Source organism: Haliotis asinina, chromosome 15 (genome assembly GCF_037392515.1).
Source record: "Haliotis asinina isolate JCU_RB_2024 chromosome 15, JCU_Hal_asi_v2, whole genome shotgun sequence".
Taxonomy (NCBI): domain Eukaryota; kingdom Metazoa; phylum Mollusca; class Gastropoda; order Lepetellida; family Haliotidae; genus Haliotis; species Haliotis asinina.
Window position 1 is genome coordinate 34,599,939 of NC_090294.1, and position 18,636 is coordinate 34,618,574.

An 18,636-nucleotide genomic window follows, 5' to 3' on the forward strand; every position below is an offset into this window, starting at 1 on the left:
ATAGCTGCTTTACATAACAATGAAAAGCTAATCCTTTACGTACACCTGACATGATTAATCACATCTTTAAATTTGTTTGAGAAAACCTCAATCTCTCAAAAGAATTCGATCAGATTGCTCGCTAATGCTGCCCAAAGACCTCAGGATGTCCCTTTACAGAACAGCTTTCTGCCAACTTCACCAACAACAGAACCAATGAAACAAGTAATCCCAGAGAGTGGACAGTAAACAGGAAAGCAGCTTCTTGGAGCTGGCCACACCTGTTTCAAACCATTGAACCCATTACAGACTATACTTTGAAAAGTAATAATGTGTCATTCACACAGGCCTCCTGTGTCATGCAAGGCTGCTTTACTGCAAAACACATTCCACTAATGATCTAACATAATATTTTCAATTACTTTTTTCAGAAGTACATGTGTTTTTATCTTATTGCGTAGTTGTCCAAGTTTCAATCCATGAACATTGACAATATTTAGTTGTGTTTGATTAGCACGGATTGTGCACAACAGCATATTCTGTGCATGTTATTTTACTCAAAGTAAATAGTATAGCTTATACTAAACTAACAAGACCAAAGAAATGTTACAGCAACATAGTCTTCCAGGTGATGTTTAAAGTCACAAAATCTCAACACAAAAGTGTTCTGTGTTACATAAATCTAAAACTTATCATGTCTTATACTGGTACACATATCAAACTCAATATTATGTACTGTATTTTCATTAGAATGTATCCAGTTATTATCACTTTTAAATCATGAAATCAATCACACCCTGTATTTCTATGATTTCATGGCTGGAGCTAATGTATGTATGTGCATATGGTGTAAAACAGACTAGACATCCAGGCCGAGGAAATGTTGTACTGTTAGAGTAAATATGCATCATTTGTAAGATTTCATTTTTGATGCTGAACAAGATTATTTTAATCTGTAAACATGTTTATGAAAATTCACCAATCATGATTGATTTGTGTGGGATGGATAACCCGGATACCCGGGATGGGTGGATTAATGAGTTGGAACCGAGTTCTGTCTCAGTACCGGGACCTGTTGTGTTCACATAACTAATAACTTAAATAATGTAATATGTTATTCTTTCAGGAATAAAAGGTTATTTTGTCTTGAAGATGTAGATAATTTACGGTTACATGAATATATAATGCATAGTAAAGATATTGAAAAACTAATATATTGCCATTTGTTATGAATTTGATATCAAGAATTAACATAACAGGTATCAGGGGTGGGTGCAGTTGGGTAATAGGAGGTGGGTTACCCAGGTACAAAATCTGGACCCATGCGAGCCCTAATTTCTTTTTCAATTCAAACAGTCAGTGTGAAATGTCTGACCAGTTTAAAACACCAACAGTGGCAGGTGCACAGGTATATGAACGTCTCCCATTTGGTTACAGTCAGTAGCACATGTGTACTGACAACAGTATGTACATGTAGCACCTGACCGGCAGTAGCATAGTGCCTGCAGCAGGTGGCCCTCTGTCAGCTAGTCCACACCCGTAGGCCAGGAGTCACAGATGAGCCCCAGCAACAATACAGACACAATCACACCTACCAAGGTGATCGAAGCAGTCACAAAGTCACAGCCTATTACAACAGTGTTATATTCATCAGATCAACAGCAACAATTATCGTCATATTACATATCTTTCACACCTTGTGCTTATGAAAGGAAGTGTTTAGACAGCTTCTGAGAGTCCCTTTGAAAGCTAAATGTTATTGTCAGGTGCTCAAGTGAGCTAGTTCTATACATGTCTCTGTCAGCTGGCTGGGTGTCTATACCAGCACACACACTGCCTACAGAGCAGAAAAACCATGTATATTGCATGTTGGACAGTGATACATTTCACAAACTGGGATCAGGGAGGTTTGAGGTCAGTCCCATGTCAATCCCACCTTGTATAGTGGTGATATTGTATTGTGGCAATTTGAAGAATTGATTAGAGTCTGAAGTTAGTCGTGTCTCCCGTTACATCTACATTAGGCAGTTATTATTGCATGGCAATGAAGCATGACTATCTCAGTTATGTGTTCTGGATCCCTACTTAAAATTACCTTTGTAGAGGCCATTTATAATTATCTTGTGCCTTTTTCTCATTGTCAGAATAGATAATTGTATAAAATATAGTCTTAGTGGCATGAAGCAAAAATAATATATGAAAAGAAATATAATATGACATAAAGGTCTTAAAGCAGTAGTTAAACAGTATATAGTTCTACATTGCTGCTGTAACTTCATGTTTAACCAATTAAATAACAAATGCCTGGGGAGGGGTTTTAAATTGTATTCTTAATCATACATACTGCTTTTAATATTTGGGAAGGGAGAATGTGACTAAAGAATAAATACATTGAATGATTGTGTTTTAGTTCCATGAATTGCTAACTTATTCCTGTGAACCATGCAGGTTCTGTGTTTGTATTATTTTTTCTGAGAAATGGTTTATTCAGATCTAAACAAAGGCCATTAAAGGACAGTACAAGGGTGTTACAAATACACAGAACACAAAATTTGACTAGTAAAAGCACAGTATTACAACACACGTCTCATAAAGAATGTATTTCTCTGAAAAGTACTGTCTACCCTCAGGGAAGCTTACGAATTAAGTTTTTAACAAAAATGTCACAAATTACATAATTAATGTTAAATTTGTAAGGTTCAAAGTAATTAATGAATATTTTTCTTTACTGATTTCATAACTGCTTGTTCAGTTAGCAGTTTCATAGATAGTATTGACATTACAATTATTCAGTTGTCCAGTAACCTATTAAAGAAAGAAGTATTATTTTTTTCACTTACCAACTAGGAATTCACAATAGAAAACAATCATAAATCTTATGAAAATTGTCTTGTCATGCCTCAAAATGGCATTCAATAATTTGATCATTACTGCCATATCTTGATTCACAGAGTACGAATACTGATGCTGTCATGTTTGGCAAGTCTATACGTATAATGTCTTATTACAGAAATACATACAAAGTGGAGGAAACAGTTTGTGGCCATTGAACAAATGACATTATGTGGAGATTTTCTCCGTAAAAAAGTTATAATAATTAGATTTTCGCTCAAGCCTGTCTCAGTGACATACGGCTTTGCCATGATTTTGTGAAAATAGAAAATGTTGCAGTGTTTCTTGTTTCGATTAAATCATACATATTCGGCTAAACAGTCATGCTTTTTTGTGAACCATATCCATGACAGTGAATTTACAGGCATACCCTGAACAGTTTGTTTCAGAACATAAACGATAAAATGAATGCAGCTTCACATTTTTAGAATCTGTACACATACAGTGTAACAATTAATTTGTCATTATTTTTTGCACAATATCTTTCACTGTGTGAGGCCAAAATCAGTACTTACTCATACCGATTCCTGATGATTCCTAAATGAAGCAGTGAAGCTATAGAGAACAGCACACACAGAAAGGAATATGCAGATTGTGCTCTCTAGGACATAGTCTTCGTTAACTGGCTAGTCTTCAACTGACTGTGCATCACCAAACACATTGTAGGGTTCTACGCAACTCACAGTAAAGCAGAAAAATTATTCATTGTACCCACAACACACCTATGACTTTGCTAAGTTTTTGGTTGCATCTTTCAGAGTTACATGCATCATTTCACCCATCAGTCCACATGACCAGTGATTCATTCTGTACTCACAAGAAATGATCAGCAGGGTCAGTTCTCTACACATTTACTTTACAAGACCCTTGTTTTGCCCTCAAGGACCCGTAACATTAATGAAGGGTCCGAAGTAGTGGTGATGCGAATAACTGAAATAATCAAAGATTGGTCACAGTGACCAAATGACAAGGCAATCAGTCACATTGTCTCATAACTGAACACAAACGATTTTGGAACTATTGTTAAAGTCCTTTAAATACTTGACAATGGAACATATCAATGTTGTTATGGCCTGAAATCTTGTTTAATTCTTAGAAAACATCCTTGTATTAATTCTTGTATTACAAGGGTGTAAGGGCAATGGCTGGAAAAGTGAAACAAATGCACGAGTGGTGCCTTTATGAGCATTAACTTAGACCAACCCTGCTTGTTTTCGGTGTTTTATTTAATGTGCAAACTGCCGTGTAGAAATGTACAAACCAATAATAGCCGTGAAGGTCCGGGGTAGAACAGGCCTTCAGCAACCGACTGTGCTTGTCATAAGAGGTGACTAACGGGATCGGGTGGTCAGGCTCACTGACTTGGTTGACATGCGTCATCGGTTCCCAATTGTACAGATTGATGCTTGTGCTGTTGATCACTGGATTGTGATGTCCAGATTTGATTGTTTACAGACCATATATCTGGAATATTATGGAGAGAGACCTAAAAATAGAATCACTCACTCACTCAAAGCTCTCTTATTGCTAAGATAATCGTAAGTTAATGTTACTTGTATGGCACTTGTGACTATCTTAGCACTAAGACAGCTTTGAAAATCTAAGTCCGGGTTCAGAGTGAAGGAGAGAAGTACACTGTCTCATATATGTTTGTTTGTGGTTTCAGTATACCATCTACTGCCCGTCCACTTCAAACATTCACACCAAAGAATGCAAGACCAGTCACCCCAAAAGATGTGTTTCTGTACCACTCCAAGAAGAACATGAGTTTTGTGGGACCAGGTGAGGCATCAGTCAGGGGACTCTGTTCACTGGTGTGTTGTAGTATACTTATACAAGTAACAAGGAGTATGCTGTTCAGGTAATGGCTAGGTAGCTGTTTGTGTACAGATGAAGGGAGATAACTCTGGATAACAAGTCACTAAAGAAGCAGTAAAATCCCTAGAAACACAAGCATTCGAGAGGAATTTAGTCATTTTCTTTATTGTGAGGAGCATCCAAGGACATAGCATATACTTGGAAATGTTGAATTTCAAATAATAAAGAAGTTGATGTAAAGAAATTCTCTCCCTTAGGTGTATCCTTTCTAAATGACATGCAAAGACTATAGTGGAATAGTGAGGTAAGAGGCAACTAATTTGATAGGGTGGTTGTCACATGCCATCGGCTGCCAATTGCACAGCTTGATGCTCATGCTCTTGATCACTGGATTATTTCCGAATATTTACGGAACGCTGCCATATAGCTGGAATATTGCTGAGTGTGGCTTAAAACTAGCGTCACTCATTCACTGTAGTAAAGTAATTAGAGTTACCCATTCCCATCAGTTCTACATCCTGCAAAAGGCTGTGTGTGTCGTCTATATATGTGTGTGTCATCTATATATGTGTGTGTCGTCTATATATGTGTGTGTCGTCTATATATGTGTGTGGTCTATATATGTGTGTGTCGTCTATATATGTGTGTGTCGTCTATATGTGTGTGTCGTCTATATATGTGTGTGTCGTCTATATATGTGTGTGTCGTCTATATGTGTGTGTCGTCTATATATGTGTGTGGTCTATATATGTGTGTGTCGTCTATATATGTGTGTGGTCTATATATGTGTGTTGTCTATATATGTGTGTGGTCTATATATGTGTGTGTCGTCTATATATGTGTGTGTCGTCTATATATGTGTGTGTCATCTATATATAAGTGTGCCCATACCATGCTTCTCCAGTGTTGTTGACATCTTGGCAAGATACAGGTACCCGTGTGTTTCACTTATTTATATCCAGATAAATTAATAAAATACTTAAGAATACCTCTTTTAGTCATTCTAAAAGGCTGACAGGCAAACTGTAGCGCCAATGGGGTTGTGTAGCATAGAGAATATGACAAGTCTTCTTACATGCCAGCAAAGCGAGCAAAGGTTGGCAACATATTTTCCTTGCTTCGGATCGAAAAATATTTTTCATGTCAAAAAGAAAAATTGCTACCATCAAAGGTACACTCCCATTTCCTCACTTGGCTGTACTCTCTCATTTCTTACCCCATGGTTAGTAATTAATGAATTATGTTTTATTCAACATTTTAAGCATCACCTGTGGTATTCTGATCGTTCTTCACCTCTATTACCCCTGCAAGCTTCTGGTTGAACAGAGTGACGGAACAAGAATAAGCAGAAATTGGAAAGAAATACCACTGTGGCTAATTTTATCATTAGCCTGTTGGAGTTTATTTGTCTTATCTGTCGTCGCTATTGGTAGAATTTCGTAACATTTATTCTGTATAAAAACTCTTCTGGCATAATGGGCGAATGAAGCAGGGGAGGTAATTGTAAGTATTCCTGATAGAATAATACCGTCCTGTTCCTTCACACCGTTGAACCGGAAGCTGGAAGGGGGAATGGAGGCAAAGAACGGTCTGATATACCATGAGTTGCGCTTAAAATGTTGAGTAAAAAATATTTCACATCAGTAATTGTTCCACATGGGGTTGGAAATGTGAGAGTACAACCCAGTGAAGAAATGGGTGTATACTTTTGATGGTGGCGATATTTTATTTTGACATGAAAAGTATTTTTCGAACCAAAGCTAGACACACCTGTACAGTTTCCAACCCTTATCCTCAACTAAACACACCTGTACAGTTTCCACCCTGTATCCTCAGCAAGACACACCTGTATAGTTTCCAACCCATACCTTCAACTAGACACATCTGTACAGTTTCCAACACCTTCCCTCAGCTCAACCCACCTGAACAACCCCTAACCTCAGCTTAAGAGGCTGTATCGGCTGTGTCATTTGGGGCAATAAGTTGTTTAATTACTTTAATGTCATGTGATAATGAAAAATAATATTGTTGTAACTTAGTCTCAGATGGCTTTTACAATGACCCTGATTTTAATAGATAATGTAAAATAGACTGGTTTGTGGACATACATCAAAGCCAAATATCCCAGCCTGTATTGATGACAGCCATCAAACATTTTGTTTTTGACTCCTTAGTTATCACTGCATTCATCAAACACTTTAGCATTAGAGCCATTCTTTCACATTTTCCATGCAAGATTTGTCTCCTGAAACCTAATTGTTGATACAATTCCATATGACAGATGAACAGCCATTAGAGTGTGGTGAGTGCATTATATATCTCTGTTACTCCTTTCCTGTCGTAGTATCGTAGTTACCTCACCTTCTCTAACTCGCCCATGTGCTGTGTGATGAACATGCCAGGAACATGCTCTCCTCACTGTCCAGATAAGGAACTCATACCCCTCTTCCCTGGTCTTCCTCTGTTTTATCTGCTAGTAAATGGCAAGGGCATCAAAATCAAGGGCAGGTTATGCAACATTATGAGAACCACAGAAATGCCTCCAGGAGTTCAAGTACAATTTTGCTTTTGACAAGTCATCTCGAAATATTGAAAAACTTAATTCTAACATGAATTCCTGTTTGTCAAGCATCAGTACTTTGCATAAGAAAACTGCATAACATCTTCAACCAAAAGTTTAGATCTAAGTGACGACAATGGTGTCCTTATAAGTATTAATTCTTCAACAAACAGGTACACCTATGCTAAAAATTGTTGTTGGGTATTTTCATTTATGGTCTATTTTATAATTTGGGGGAATGATCATATATTTGGCCCTGTACACATGTTCAGCCACACAGCACAGTTGAGTCTGCATGTTTGTTTGCATTGGATGAGGGACCTGAAGAGACTCTGCATCTTGCAACATCTTTCTCTTCCTCTTTCATTTTTCCGTCTATAAGCAGAGTCACTGAAAAATGTTAAAATGCTGTAGATGAGTCAGCTCATGTTATGTTGATGTAGTATGTATCACTGACACTGGGTTTCCATACAACATTCAAATGTACAATTTATTGATTTTCTTTTGGTAAGCATGTCCAAATGTGCAGTCTTGAATAGGAATCATATCTTAAAACAGTCTGACAAATCTTTGTTCAGCTCTTGTTCAGACAGGTGAGTTATTCTACATCTTTGACATGGTATTTTTGCCATATCAAACTACATTCACATGGATAATTCACATGTGTTCCAAATCAAGGAGCTTGTTGCTATATTTTAATATCTCTGTCTTGGGAACTTGCTACTTGCTATATTTATAAAAGATGGAACCATCTCCTTCCTTCTGTATGGGCTAGGGTAGTTATATTGGGGTTTTTCAAACCTAAGGATGGAATGACGTTCACTCATTTTCAGCTGAAAAAATATCTTGTGTTTACCTCTTTCAGACGTGATCCTAGAGTGCCTTGGTCTGAGCTGGGAGCTTCACCGGCCATTTCTCCAGAAATCAGGGACCCTGGCCACTCTGCTTCACTCTGCCACTGACCCCTCCTCCCAGAAGTACTATCGCAGCTCTGCCTCTGAGACCCTTGATAAGTACATAAAGAAGAGTGAATTCTACAGCAATGAATACCGTGACATCAGTCAGCGACTCAGTGTTGTAGATGATGCTCCAGAAGAGAAGAAGGGCATTGGACATCCTGCTCACACATCACAACAGAGGACAGGGACAGTGACAACAATAACACTGGACATAAGTGATGCTCTGGTCACAAAGAGAGGTGGGTATTTTTGTTTGTTGTATTGGTGGACATTGGAGGGTGCTGTAAAGATGACCAAGCAATGGATGTTTTAAACCTGTCTTAAAATATAGTAGTCATGATAATCTTAGTGTCAAGATATCTTTCTGACTGTGGTCATAAAGGGAAGGGAGCGCAAGGGTGTACCTGGGATGGACATTGATGATGCTTTGGGTGGATGAATGAGAGGTGTTTTTCTTTAAGGTCACATGCAACGTAAAACACAAATTTGCAGATTCTGGTACCTTTCGGTATGCCCTTACCAAAACAAATCATAAAAAATGCCAATTCATCCTATAAAGTTGAAAAAAACGCGATGAAAAAAAAGCCAGCGAAATCAGAGTTCAAACATTTCACTAAATTTCCCCCAGCACTGGGGGGAAAACTGGTTTCAACAGCTGTGCTGCGCTGCGTCCATGATGCATGCCCAGTTAATAGGTTCGTGGAGCTTGGAACATGCCCAGAGTATGAGGTCGTGAGCAGTAGTCTAATCTTGGTTGTGTACACAAACAAGTAACTAATCTACTTGTTACGTTGATTACTTGTTGATTGTGGTAAGCAGTCTCTGTCACAGAAAAAGCTCAGTGTCTGGTTTATTCACACCTATATGTCTGTCTGCCTGTCTGCTAAAGACAACATGCAGTACACAGCTTCAATCATTGACCATGTGCAATTTGAACTTAACACCTATTAGACTATACAACATAAAGAAAATAAATTGATTTATGACTAGTGCACCCGAGTCCCATCCCTGCCACATTATGTAATTAGGCAGGTGTGATACTTGTACATATGACATGTTTTTATGTCTGTGGGTTGCAAAGAAACTACATCCATATTTCTCGGATGACTGTATCTGACAGAAACTGGTGCAAGCACTTGTCACTTTCAAGTCCTGCTTTGTACTTGGACGATTGACAGTTTCCAGCAACGCAGTAGTTCACCATCTCTACTGATATGATTTTGGATTGGATCAAGCGCAAATTCATACAACATGTATTTACAAAACTCAACATCTCTATATATACATTCCTTATGGATAACAACTTCTTCTAGTGTATATGATTTTGTTTGACAACAGTATATGAATCCATACTGAAACGATGCATCAAGAACAATAAAAGAAGTTGTTATCCATAAAGAATCTCACTTTCTTGTGACTGGCTATACTTCTAAAATGCCCACCAAACAGATAATCTTTCTGTACACAAAATGAGCCCTCAGCATATCAGCAAATGAAACAGCCAATCGGAAGCCATCGTTACACTTGAGTGCATATCCACCCGCTATGACTGGGTTCGGTCTCCGTAGGGCTTCGTTTCGGGGGAAGTAAGCCCAAGTACAAAATATTGCACTTTTGAATCGCGATTGTACGCTTATAATTTTGTTTATTTGTTTTTTTAAAAGCAGCAATGTATATTATATGTCATGAATAAGTGATAAATGTCTTTTAATGATGTTTGATTTTTTGGTTGCATGTGACCTTTAACTTGAGTCCTTTTGATTTTCAAATAAACAAGTCCATATAATTTCTGGGATGGTAATGCTAAATGATATATTGCTCTAGGTGGATGAATGAGAGATGGATTGTTGTTTGAGACTTGATTTCTTCTTTTTGACATTCAAACAAACAAGGCCATAATTACTGGTGTTTAAATTATGAATTGTATTGCAGCTGTGGCAGTTGCCCTTGGCAACCTGTACCATGATGAGCTGGAGGTGGATGTAGATGATGTGGCTGGAGTGCTGGCTGTTGCTTCAATCCTTGACTTCAAATCCCTTGTTAATGGGTCAGTTATATTAAATTACTTCAGGAGTATTTTCTCATTTTGTCTTCAGACAGAAACATAACAGTTGCAAATACATCCCTGTAACACCTGATTGCCTTGTACTAGAAGTGTCCTTATATTGCAATGGACTTGATCCTCACCAGTAGGCTCCATTCCTTGTAAATCCAGGATATCATAAAACAATGCAAATCTATGAGTTACCTTTGCTGCTTTCACCTGACATTGGTTGTCATGAGAGCAGAAATTTATCTTGCTGTGTGTAATGCCTCAAGTGCTAGACTACAATTCAGTTTAATAACTATATTGTTATATCTAGTCAACATCGTTTTCACAAATGAATGGACAGGATTTAGACCTGAAGTGACATCTGCACGACACCATCAGAAGTACACTTAACTGGAAATGACATCAAAGTCTACCATTATACTAAACACAGTAGCAAGACATTAACAACAACTAAACGCAGGTCTTAACATTTAGTCTTTGTGTGATTATGGTTGTTTTCCTTACTTGTGTATGGCGTACTCTGGGCCCACCAAGTCTGAAATAGGATGCAGCAATCTAGTGTTAGGGGATGTATTCATAAGAATTTTGAACATTATCAATAAAGGTAATATTTCCTAGACTACCTTTTCCTTCATGGGTTATGTACCACCCATCCATCCCCCAGAGATTCCAGAGTACCTACTTTCAGGTCCCGAAGGAAGGTACCCAAGGAAAAATTGTGAGTTATTTCTCAGATCTGATAGGGGGGCGTAACTCCTGCAGAGAGAACTTAGAGGACCACTGGGAAGAATGACAACACAAGTACCTGGCCTTGTAAAGTTTTATTTAACCTTTAATCTGTGGACTCGAAACAAGTTATATTCAAACACACTATCAAGTTGAGAATTATTATCATTGTCATAATGTTTATTGTAAATATACATTTTTCCACATCCTGAATCATGCTTACTTGCTTATCTCCTCCCTCTATGCAAAGGTAGAGGAACACTTGAAAGCACTTTAAGTTCCCTTCTTTTGAAGCGGATGTACAATCACACTCACCCACTGGAAGCCTCACTGTTTCCTGCCACATCGGTCACATGACCAGCCCTGTTTGTCGGTTGGAGTCAACTTGAGTCCCCATACAGCATTTAATATCCTTTTATATTTTGATGCTTTACTCCAGATTTAGCGATATGCACCTTTGGACTGTATTGGTTATCTTTACTGTACGAAATTCTGGATTCATTTACATATTTTTTATGTTGTTGTACAGGTAGTTCATCATGTGAGATCACATTTTCACTGATGAATTGCACTCCTGGTATAGGTTATGGCTGTCTGAAGCTGTTCCGTATCATTATGTCCTACTTGCACCGTTATATATTCTTCCAGTGCTCATTGTGAACTTGGTAAGAATTTTGTTTGTATTTGTTTACTATTCAAATACGTGCTCAAAACGTTTATGTAAACTCTCTCAAGTCATGTCTGGCAACTCGATTCTTATTGCAACTGGTAGTCATGTGATAACTACTGCTGATATTCTGGTTTATAGTGAATCACCAGACGTACCCTGGGGGTGTGCTGTCAGGATAACATGGAGACTAGGTCCTAGTCCCAGAAGAGGTCGCCATTAGAATTGATGTCATCTCAACCAAAGAAGTTGAAGTCATCTATCTCGTCCAAGACTAGTCTTCAACTACTAGATCATTGCTTTAACAATGGACCAGCTCTTCTACAAAGTCCTTCAGTGATGATATCAACGACAACCAAGACTTCTACGACGAATCTCAACTTTTACTAGCTGAGGTACAGAGCTTCAGTGGAATCAGCACAACATGCAGCATCTACTAAACCTTCATCTACTGATTCTACAACGATGCTGCAACCTTCACAGAGTCTACTTTCTACTTTCAACATGTCAGATGCTTCTGCGAATCTGCAGCCACTGCAGCATTTGGACATCGTCAGTCATCAACGACTGTTACAGCCACCTTGCATGACAATTCAACAGCTGCAACAGGTCCACAGAATGAAGAAGATGCATACTTTGTTAATGCTGCTGTTTCACGAAGATCTCCACCATCAGCTGTATCATCTCAACGCTGTTCAGAGGATGCACCCTTCATTGACTCAGCAAGTCACGCATGTATCCTCTTACAGTCATAAGAATTCACTGACTGCAATCCCTCATCATCCCAGGCATTGTCATCATTCGTCATCTTTGTCGGATGTCGTCTCCACACACAGGCCCGCATGGAAGCATACGCAGAATGACAACCGCTCCAGGAATGCACGCAGAAATGAAGATCACTCTGACATGTGGTGCAGAGAGGACATTTAACGCACCCTTTCGGACCACTTTCGAATGCATGTGCAGAAGAATAGAGATAACTTATCAGAGAGACACCAGCTTACATTACCTTATTTTGATGGTTCGTGGATCCCAGTTACTACAGTCAACCTGTCCCAACGTGGGGAAGTGTGGGAATTGCTCTGCAACTTCTGTGTAAGATAATGATGGTATAAACTTCAATTGAAGAACACTGACACAACAACTGAGAGTACAGTTTACCTACATCAGTATTAAGCGGTGGAAGGTTTCACATGCTTCTGCTCAGTCATCTATACACATGCTCACTCGTGAATATACGAGACAAGCCAGATTGCTAGTGAGGGAATCACCGACTGCACAAGATTTCACGATGACCAACACTGGTGACGCAGCTGTTGGTTGCGTGTCAGGAAGTCGTCTACAGATGTAAACAACCCTTTCAACATTGGAAAGGCTTCACCTACAACCCAGATAGCTGTCTGTAGCAGCATTTGAATGTCTTCAAGAGGCAAAGAAGTCTTCTAACAGCAGATTCAATGTTGTTGATCTGTAGGCCTGCAGCAACATATGACAGTTCTCCCATGACAGCCAGTCAGCTATAAATAGACTTCACATGGCAGACAGCTCACTCACAACTTACAGTGTTGACGATCTAAAGACGAAACAATTCTGGTACCAACATCATTACAGATAAAGCGTCTACCCATTCGTAATACTTCACCAACTGTCTTCATGAATATTCATCTGATTGAAACATTCCAGCAACAATGATCATGGTAGTGTCGTATTACCAGAAGATTTCAAGAAGTCAGAGTTGAATCGGACAAGTTTTACATTCCTGAAGGAAAACCTTCACAACACGAAAGTGTTGAGACAAGATTCAAGCCATAATATCACAAGTTCTATTCTCTCTGTTGCCACTACGACAGTGGCAGTGTCTTCTTGGTCTACTCACTTCAGTGCAGCATTTGGCCCAAAGGGAAAGACTACAACCACACCCATTACAACGTTGCAGAGACTTATTTGACTGTGAAAGCTGAACTGCAACAGTCATCTCTACGTAGATGCGTTGCTACATGGTTAGGGTGCCCACCTGAATGATGAGGCTGCAGCAGGACTTTGGGCGAGCAATGAATGCTCTCTGCATGTCAACCACCTGGAGACGAAAGTTGTAACCAATGCAGTACAACGATAGGCATTGAGGAACAGATAAACGATGGTCCACACCAACAGCTCAACAGTAGCATCGTACATATATAAGCAAGGGTCAACATGATCCCACAGGCTGCCACAGCTAACCTTTCAGCTTGTTAACATCATCGATGACTTGAATCTCTACATAAAGGCATGTCACATGCCAGATGCTTGCAACATCATGTCCTTTACAACCATCTCCAACAGAGTGGATACATCGGGAGACTTTTCAACTCATCAATCAGACATTCAGATCACCGCAAGTAGACCTATTTGCCACCAGGTTCAATAGATACTAATATTCGTATCTCCAGTACCGGATCCATTTGCATGGGCAACAGTTGCTCTCAGGGTCTCATGGGAAGGAATGAACACGTCCTCATTCCCGCCTCCAGTCGCACTACCAAAGGCCATCAGTAAGACAAAATAGGCGACGATGCTGCAACTGACATTCGCCTCACCTACTGGCCAGGGAGAGAATGGTTTCTAGGACTCATTGAGGAACTAAGACAACCATGGCTGAGACTCCCAGAATGTAAGAACACACACATCCATCTGCACACCAAACACCAACTACATGTATGGATTGTATCAAAGCTTGCTGCTAGAGCGGTAAAGACTCGCTCCTAACGGTGATAAATGGACGCTATTTGAAACACACACCAAGCAGAAGGGCTTCACTACAACAAAAGTCACACGTCCTCAAGTGGTGGTCAACTTATGTCACCTGAGGCATACTAGAGGATAGGTTCTACACTATCGACCTTTTTACCAGCACAGCTCTGTCATCACCCGGAGATCTGGGTCAAGCTGACGAAAGTGCCTGTTTTACTTGCCCCACCATGCTCGTTCAGAGTGGATAGCCAACAACCCAGATTTAAGGCACCAGCTTGGAACTTGAATGTTGTACTTCAACATCTCACCAGTGACACTTAAAAGCCTCTAGATTGGACACCCTTCAAACTGTTGACACAGACAATGCTGTTTCTACTTGCCATAGCTACACGGAACAACACCGATCACCATGAGATTACTCACCAAGGACTGCTATGGGATAAAAAATCAACTGCCTGGACAATCAGTTTGACAATTCCACATCCTGGCATTATTGACAGTCCTTGGGCCACGTGATACAAAGGATTTATCATTATGCGCAGTCAGAGTATTGAAAATACATCTTCAGTGAACTAAGTCATGGAGACAAAAGTTCAAGCACCTATTCATACCACTATCTACTTAGTAGATAAGACACCTTGAACCACCATGAGTCTCCAATCCACATGAAATAAGAGCCTTGGCGTTGACACTTGCTCTGCATGGAAATAGCTTACTTACATTGATAATGGAGGGTTGTTTTTTGAGTTCATCCACAGTGTTTACCAACCATTACCTATGAGACATCACTGAGGACATCCCTTTTTATCAAGAGCGTACTTTTAAAGGAGTTACTTGTACATGAAGAAGGGTTGTAACTTCATGATGAGGACATCACTAGTATGTCTAAAATCTCACCCTTTAACACGTGACTTGTAGAGATCAAGACCGTCTGCAGAGTAAAATGGTTGCGAGTCCATGCTCACATCTCAAATAGACATGTGTGATTATGACCTGGTACTCATAAGGAAGATACTTGTACATGTGAAGGGTCACAATTTGTCTTGATAGGAATCTTGACATACAGTGGCGATCCCCCTGTTTCAAGGATGAATATTGGAAGATTAGGTCCGAATTACCGCCATTACAGTTCACAAAGGGAAGGGAAGTACTGGACGTACTTATATGACAGCCAACAGAATCCATCATGGTCTGACCCACCACCGATTCCGTCGGATTCTGTAAGCAAATAAGCATGAGTTAGGATAAGGAAAAATATGTAATTTTCTGAATAAAATTGATATTTTATACTTATCCTGACTCATGATGTCAAGTCCTCCCTATCGCCCCAGAGAGTGACAAACAGAGCTGGTCATGTGACCAATGTGGCGGGAAACAGTGAGGCTTTTTGGGTGAGTGTATTGTGCTGCAAAAGATTGTACCTTCAGGGGATTTTCTAGATAAGCAAGTAAGCATGAGTCAGGATAAGTATAAAATATCAATTTTATTCAGAAAATTACATACTTGTTGAGTGACCAGGAATGGTATGGCAGTGAACATGTATGGTGGTCCCAATCAGGAGATACACGCTTGTTCAAGGTGGCTATATGTTGCAGGTGTTGTGACATCATGCTGAAGTCCATCAGCTCTAAGACTGTATGTACATATCACCACACTGCCTCGCAGGTGAGTTTCAGGAAGTGTTACATCAAATACATTAATTCCTTAGTAATTCCACACAAAGAAACAGTTTAAAATGTATTTGACTATTACTTGTGTTACCTTCACGGATGCCAACTTGATGTTACAGTACAACCAGGACCATGTCGTGGGGGCTTGTGAGAGATGGCTGGAGCTTAATCTCATCCCACAGGTAAGAGTTGTCTCCCTTCATCATGTTGACACATTGACAAACTGCAGCAAAACCTTTTTATATGGAAGCTGATGGTATCAGAGAAACAGTTTGATATTCAGAGATTCAGTTGTAATGGGCAACATTTCCATGAAACAAGTTTTAACATTACACTGTGTTTGACAGTATGGTCAAGATTTTGATCACCAAGATAAAACATTACACACAAACTCATTGGTAGAAAGTGCCTAGAGTGTAGTTACTCTGAACACAATCATTAGGTGCCAGTGTTAGTCAGTATTAGTATTTGTGTAGCACTGTTGTTCCTGGCTGTTCCTAAATTGAAGATAAAAGGAGAAGTATCGTCATTTTTTCAGGATGTTTGAAAATTGTTCATTAAGACTGTCTTAATGCATGAATGAGATACAGGTATTTCAAGATGATACAGTTTGTTTTCAATAAGCTCCTTTGCTACCATGACATACCACTAAGTGGAAGGAGAGGTCGCTCACGTCAAGTATGTCTCACTTTCAGCTGGCCTGTCAGATTCAGCTGCGGGAAATGGCAGCTGATCTACTTCAGAGAATACTGAAATCTAACAGGTAGGTGTATACACAGGATGTACAATAGCTGGGTTCTGCTTGCTTCTGTGTGTTTGTTAGTCTGTATCAATGTAATAATGTTAAACAATTAATGCTCGGTGAATTTGAATTGATTACCAATTGTATTTCTTGTTTTACAGATTTTTGTCCCCAGAAAACCTAAAGGCAGGAAGGAAAAATAAATTTAGCTAACATCTCCAGTCATATGCCTTCTAAATACTAAAAGTATTTTACTTCAGACAATTTATGAAGTGTATGTTATTAAAAAAAATATGACCAGTGGCTCAGTAAACCAAGAACTAAATTTGGTCTGGCAACTGCTCAACTCAAAATGTTCCTTACTGGGTTTTTCCTTCCTTGCATTCTTCGCTCATCCGCTGTTTTTCTGTGGTTAGTCACAGCATCTTGCTCACAGCATCAAAGCCGATATATGTCGGATATATTTAGGATTTTACTAGATGCTTCACTCTACAGATGCGTACTTAGTACTGCGATAATGAAAACTGTTGATACATCATACCACTTATCTGGTGTTTTACAAGAAGTGTCTTAATTTTGTCTCTAAATCTGCAGAAAATTTACCTGTGTGTTAATTCTTGTTTCAATAATTCATGAAACGTGTATAAATATTTCTCTGGTTGCATTATCAAAATCAGTTTAAGTTCCAATATGACAGTTTCACTGCTAAAAAGAAATATTGCTTCATTCTTTCAAATTATTTTACCCTGTGCGGTGGAAGGTGGTATGTGTTGTGTGTTGTAACCTGTTCCACTAATTGGTATGGACAGCAAGTTTTTGGTATATCCACAGTTTATCAACACTTCTTCTGTTGAGGAGCTGAGCCATGGTGCCTTAAAATCACAGTAAAATTGGATTGCACAAGTGGAGTTGGAATTTCTGTGGTGACTGTGAAGCTGCCTGTAGATACATTGAACTAAATTGCTATATGCATGTCAACCCTGTGCAGGAAGGTTGAATTTGAACTTAGGTAAGTGTTATTGTCATTGTTGCAGATTGTTTGTGTACAACGAGTACAGCGTGTACAAGACATTAGTGTACTGGCTGTTCCTGCAGGTGAACCCCGACATCCAGCTCATGCCGTCACACAGCACTGTTCTGGCATTTTTCAATAGGTAATGTATCAGCATTGTTGAAACTAGTTGGCTGATTCATTACTAACTTGTTTCAGCTGTTTAGCCCTAGTTTTAGATGGCATGTTATGGATGACCACACTGATTTTATCCCACACTATTCCAGCTTAAAAGGACAAAACTTTATGGATGAGTAACTTCTTTAATCAGTTGGAGCAAGTAAGACTTGCTTGCTTGACAATGATACACGAAGCTGTATCGAAACGTTGCTCCAACGGATTAAAGACGTTGCTCATCATTACTTGCTTGACAATGATACAAAAGCTGTATCAAAACGTTGCTCCAAAGGATTAAAGACATTGCTCATCATTACTTGCTTGACAATGATACAAGAAGCTGTTTCGAAACATCACTCCAACTGATTAAAGACGTTGCTCATCATTACTTGCTTGACAATGATACAAGGAGCTGTTTCGAAACATCACTCCAACTGATTAAAGACGTTGCTCATCATTACTTGCTTGACAATGATAGAAGAAGCTGTACCGAAACGTCGCTCTAACTGGTTAGAGACGTTGCTCATCATTACTTGCTTGACAATGATACAAGGAGCTGTATCGAAACGTTGCACCAACGGATTAAAGACGTTGCTCATCCGTAAAGTTTTGTCCTCATCTGATTCACCAACTTCTAAACATGCCTCTCAAAGAAGTTATTCCAGCTTGACT

At 39.2% G+C, this 18,636-nt stretch overlaps 1 protein-coding gene across 2 annotated transcripts in view; it reads left to right on the forward strand.

The window, feature by feature from the left end:
* The window catches only part of LOC137265229 (BTB/POZ domain-containing protein 16-like), a 47,056-nt gene that overhangs the window by 22,241 nt on the left and 6,179 nt on the right, over nt 1-18,636 (forward strand). The window contains exons 5-12 of one of the 2 annotated variants that reach the window (XM_067800580.1): nt 4,538-4,653; nt 6,971-6,991; nt 8,115-8,447; nt 10,141-10,255; nt 15,980-16,049; nt 16,174-16,236; nt 16,750-16,817; nt 17,831-17,950. In XM_067800580.1, coding sequence (XP_067656681.1) covers nt 4,538-4,653; nt 6,971-6,991; nt 8,115-8,447; nt 10,141-10,255; nt 15,980-16,049; nt 16,174-16,236; nt 16,750-16,817; nt 17,831-17,950 — 906 coding nt within the window. The remainder of the gene's footprint in view (nt 1-4,537; nt 4,654-6,970; nt 6,992-8,114; nt 8,448-10,140; nt 10,256-15,979; nt 16,050-16,173; nt 16,237-16,749; nt 16,818-17,830; nt 17,951-18,636) is intronic. The other variant, XM_067800581.1, reaches the window with a different exon arrangement.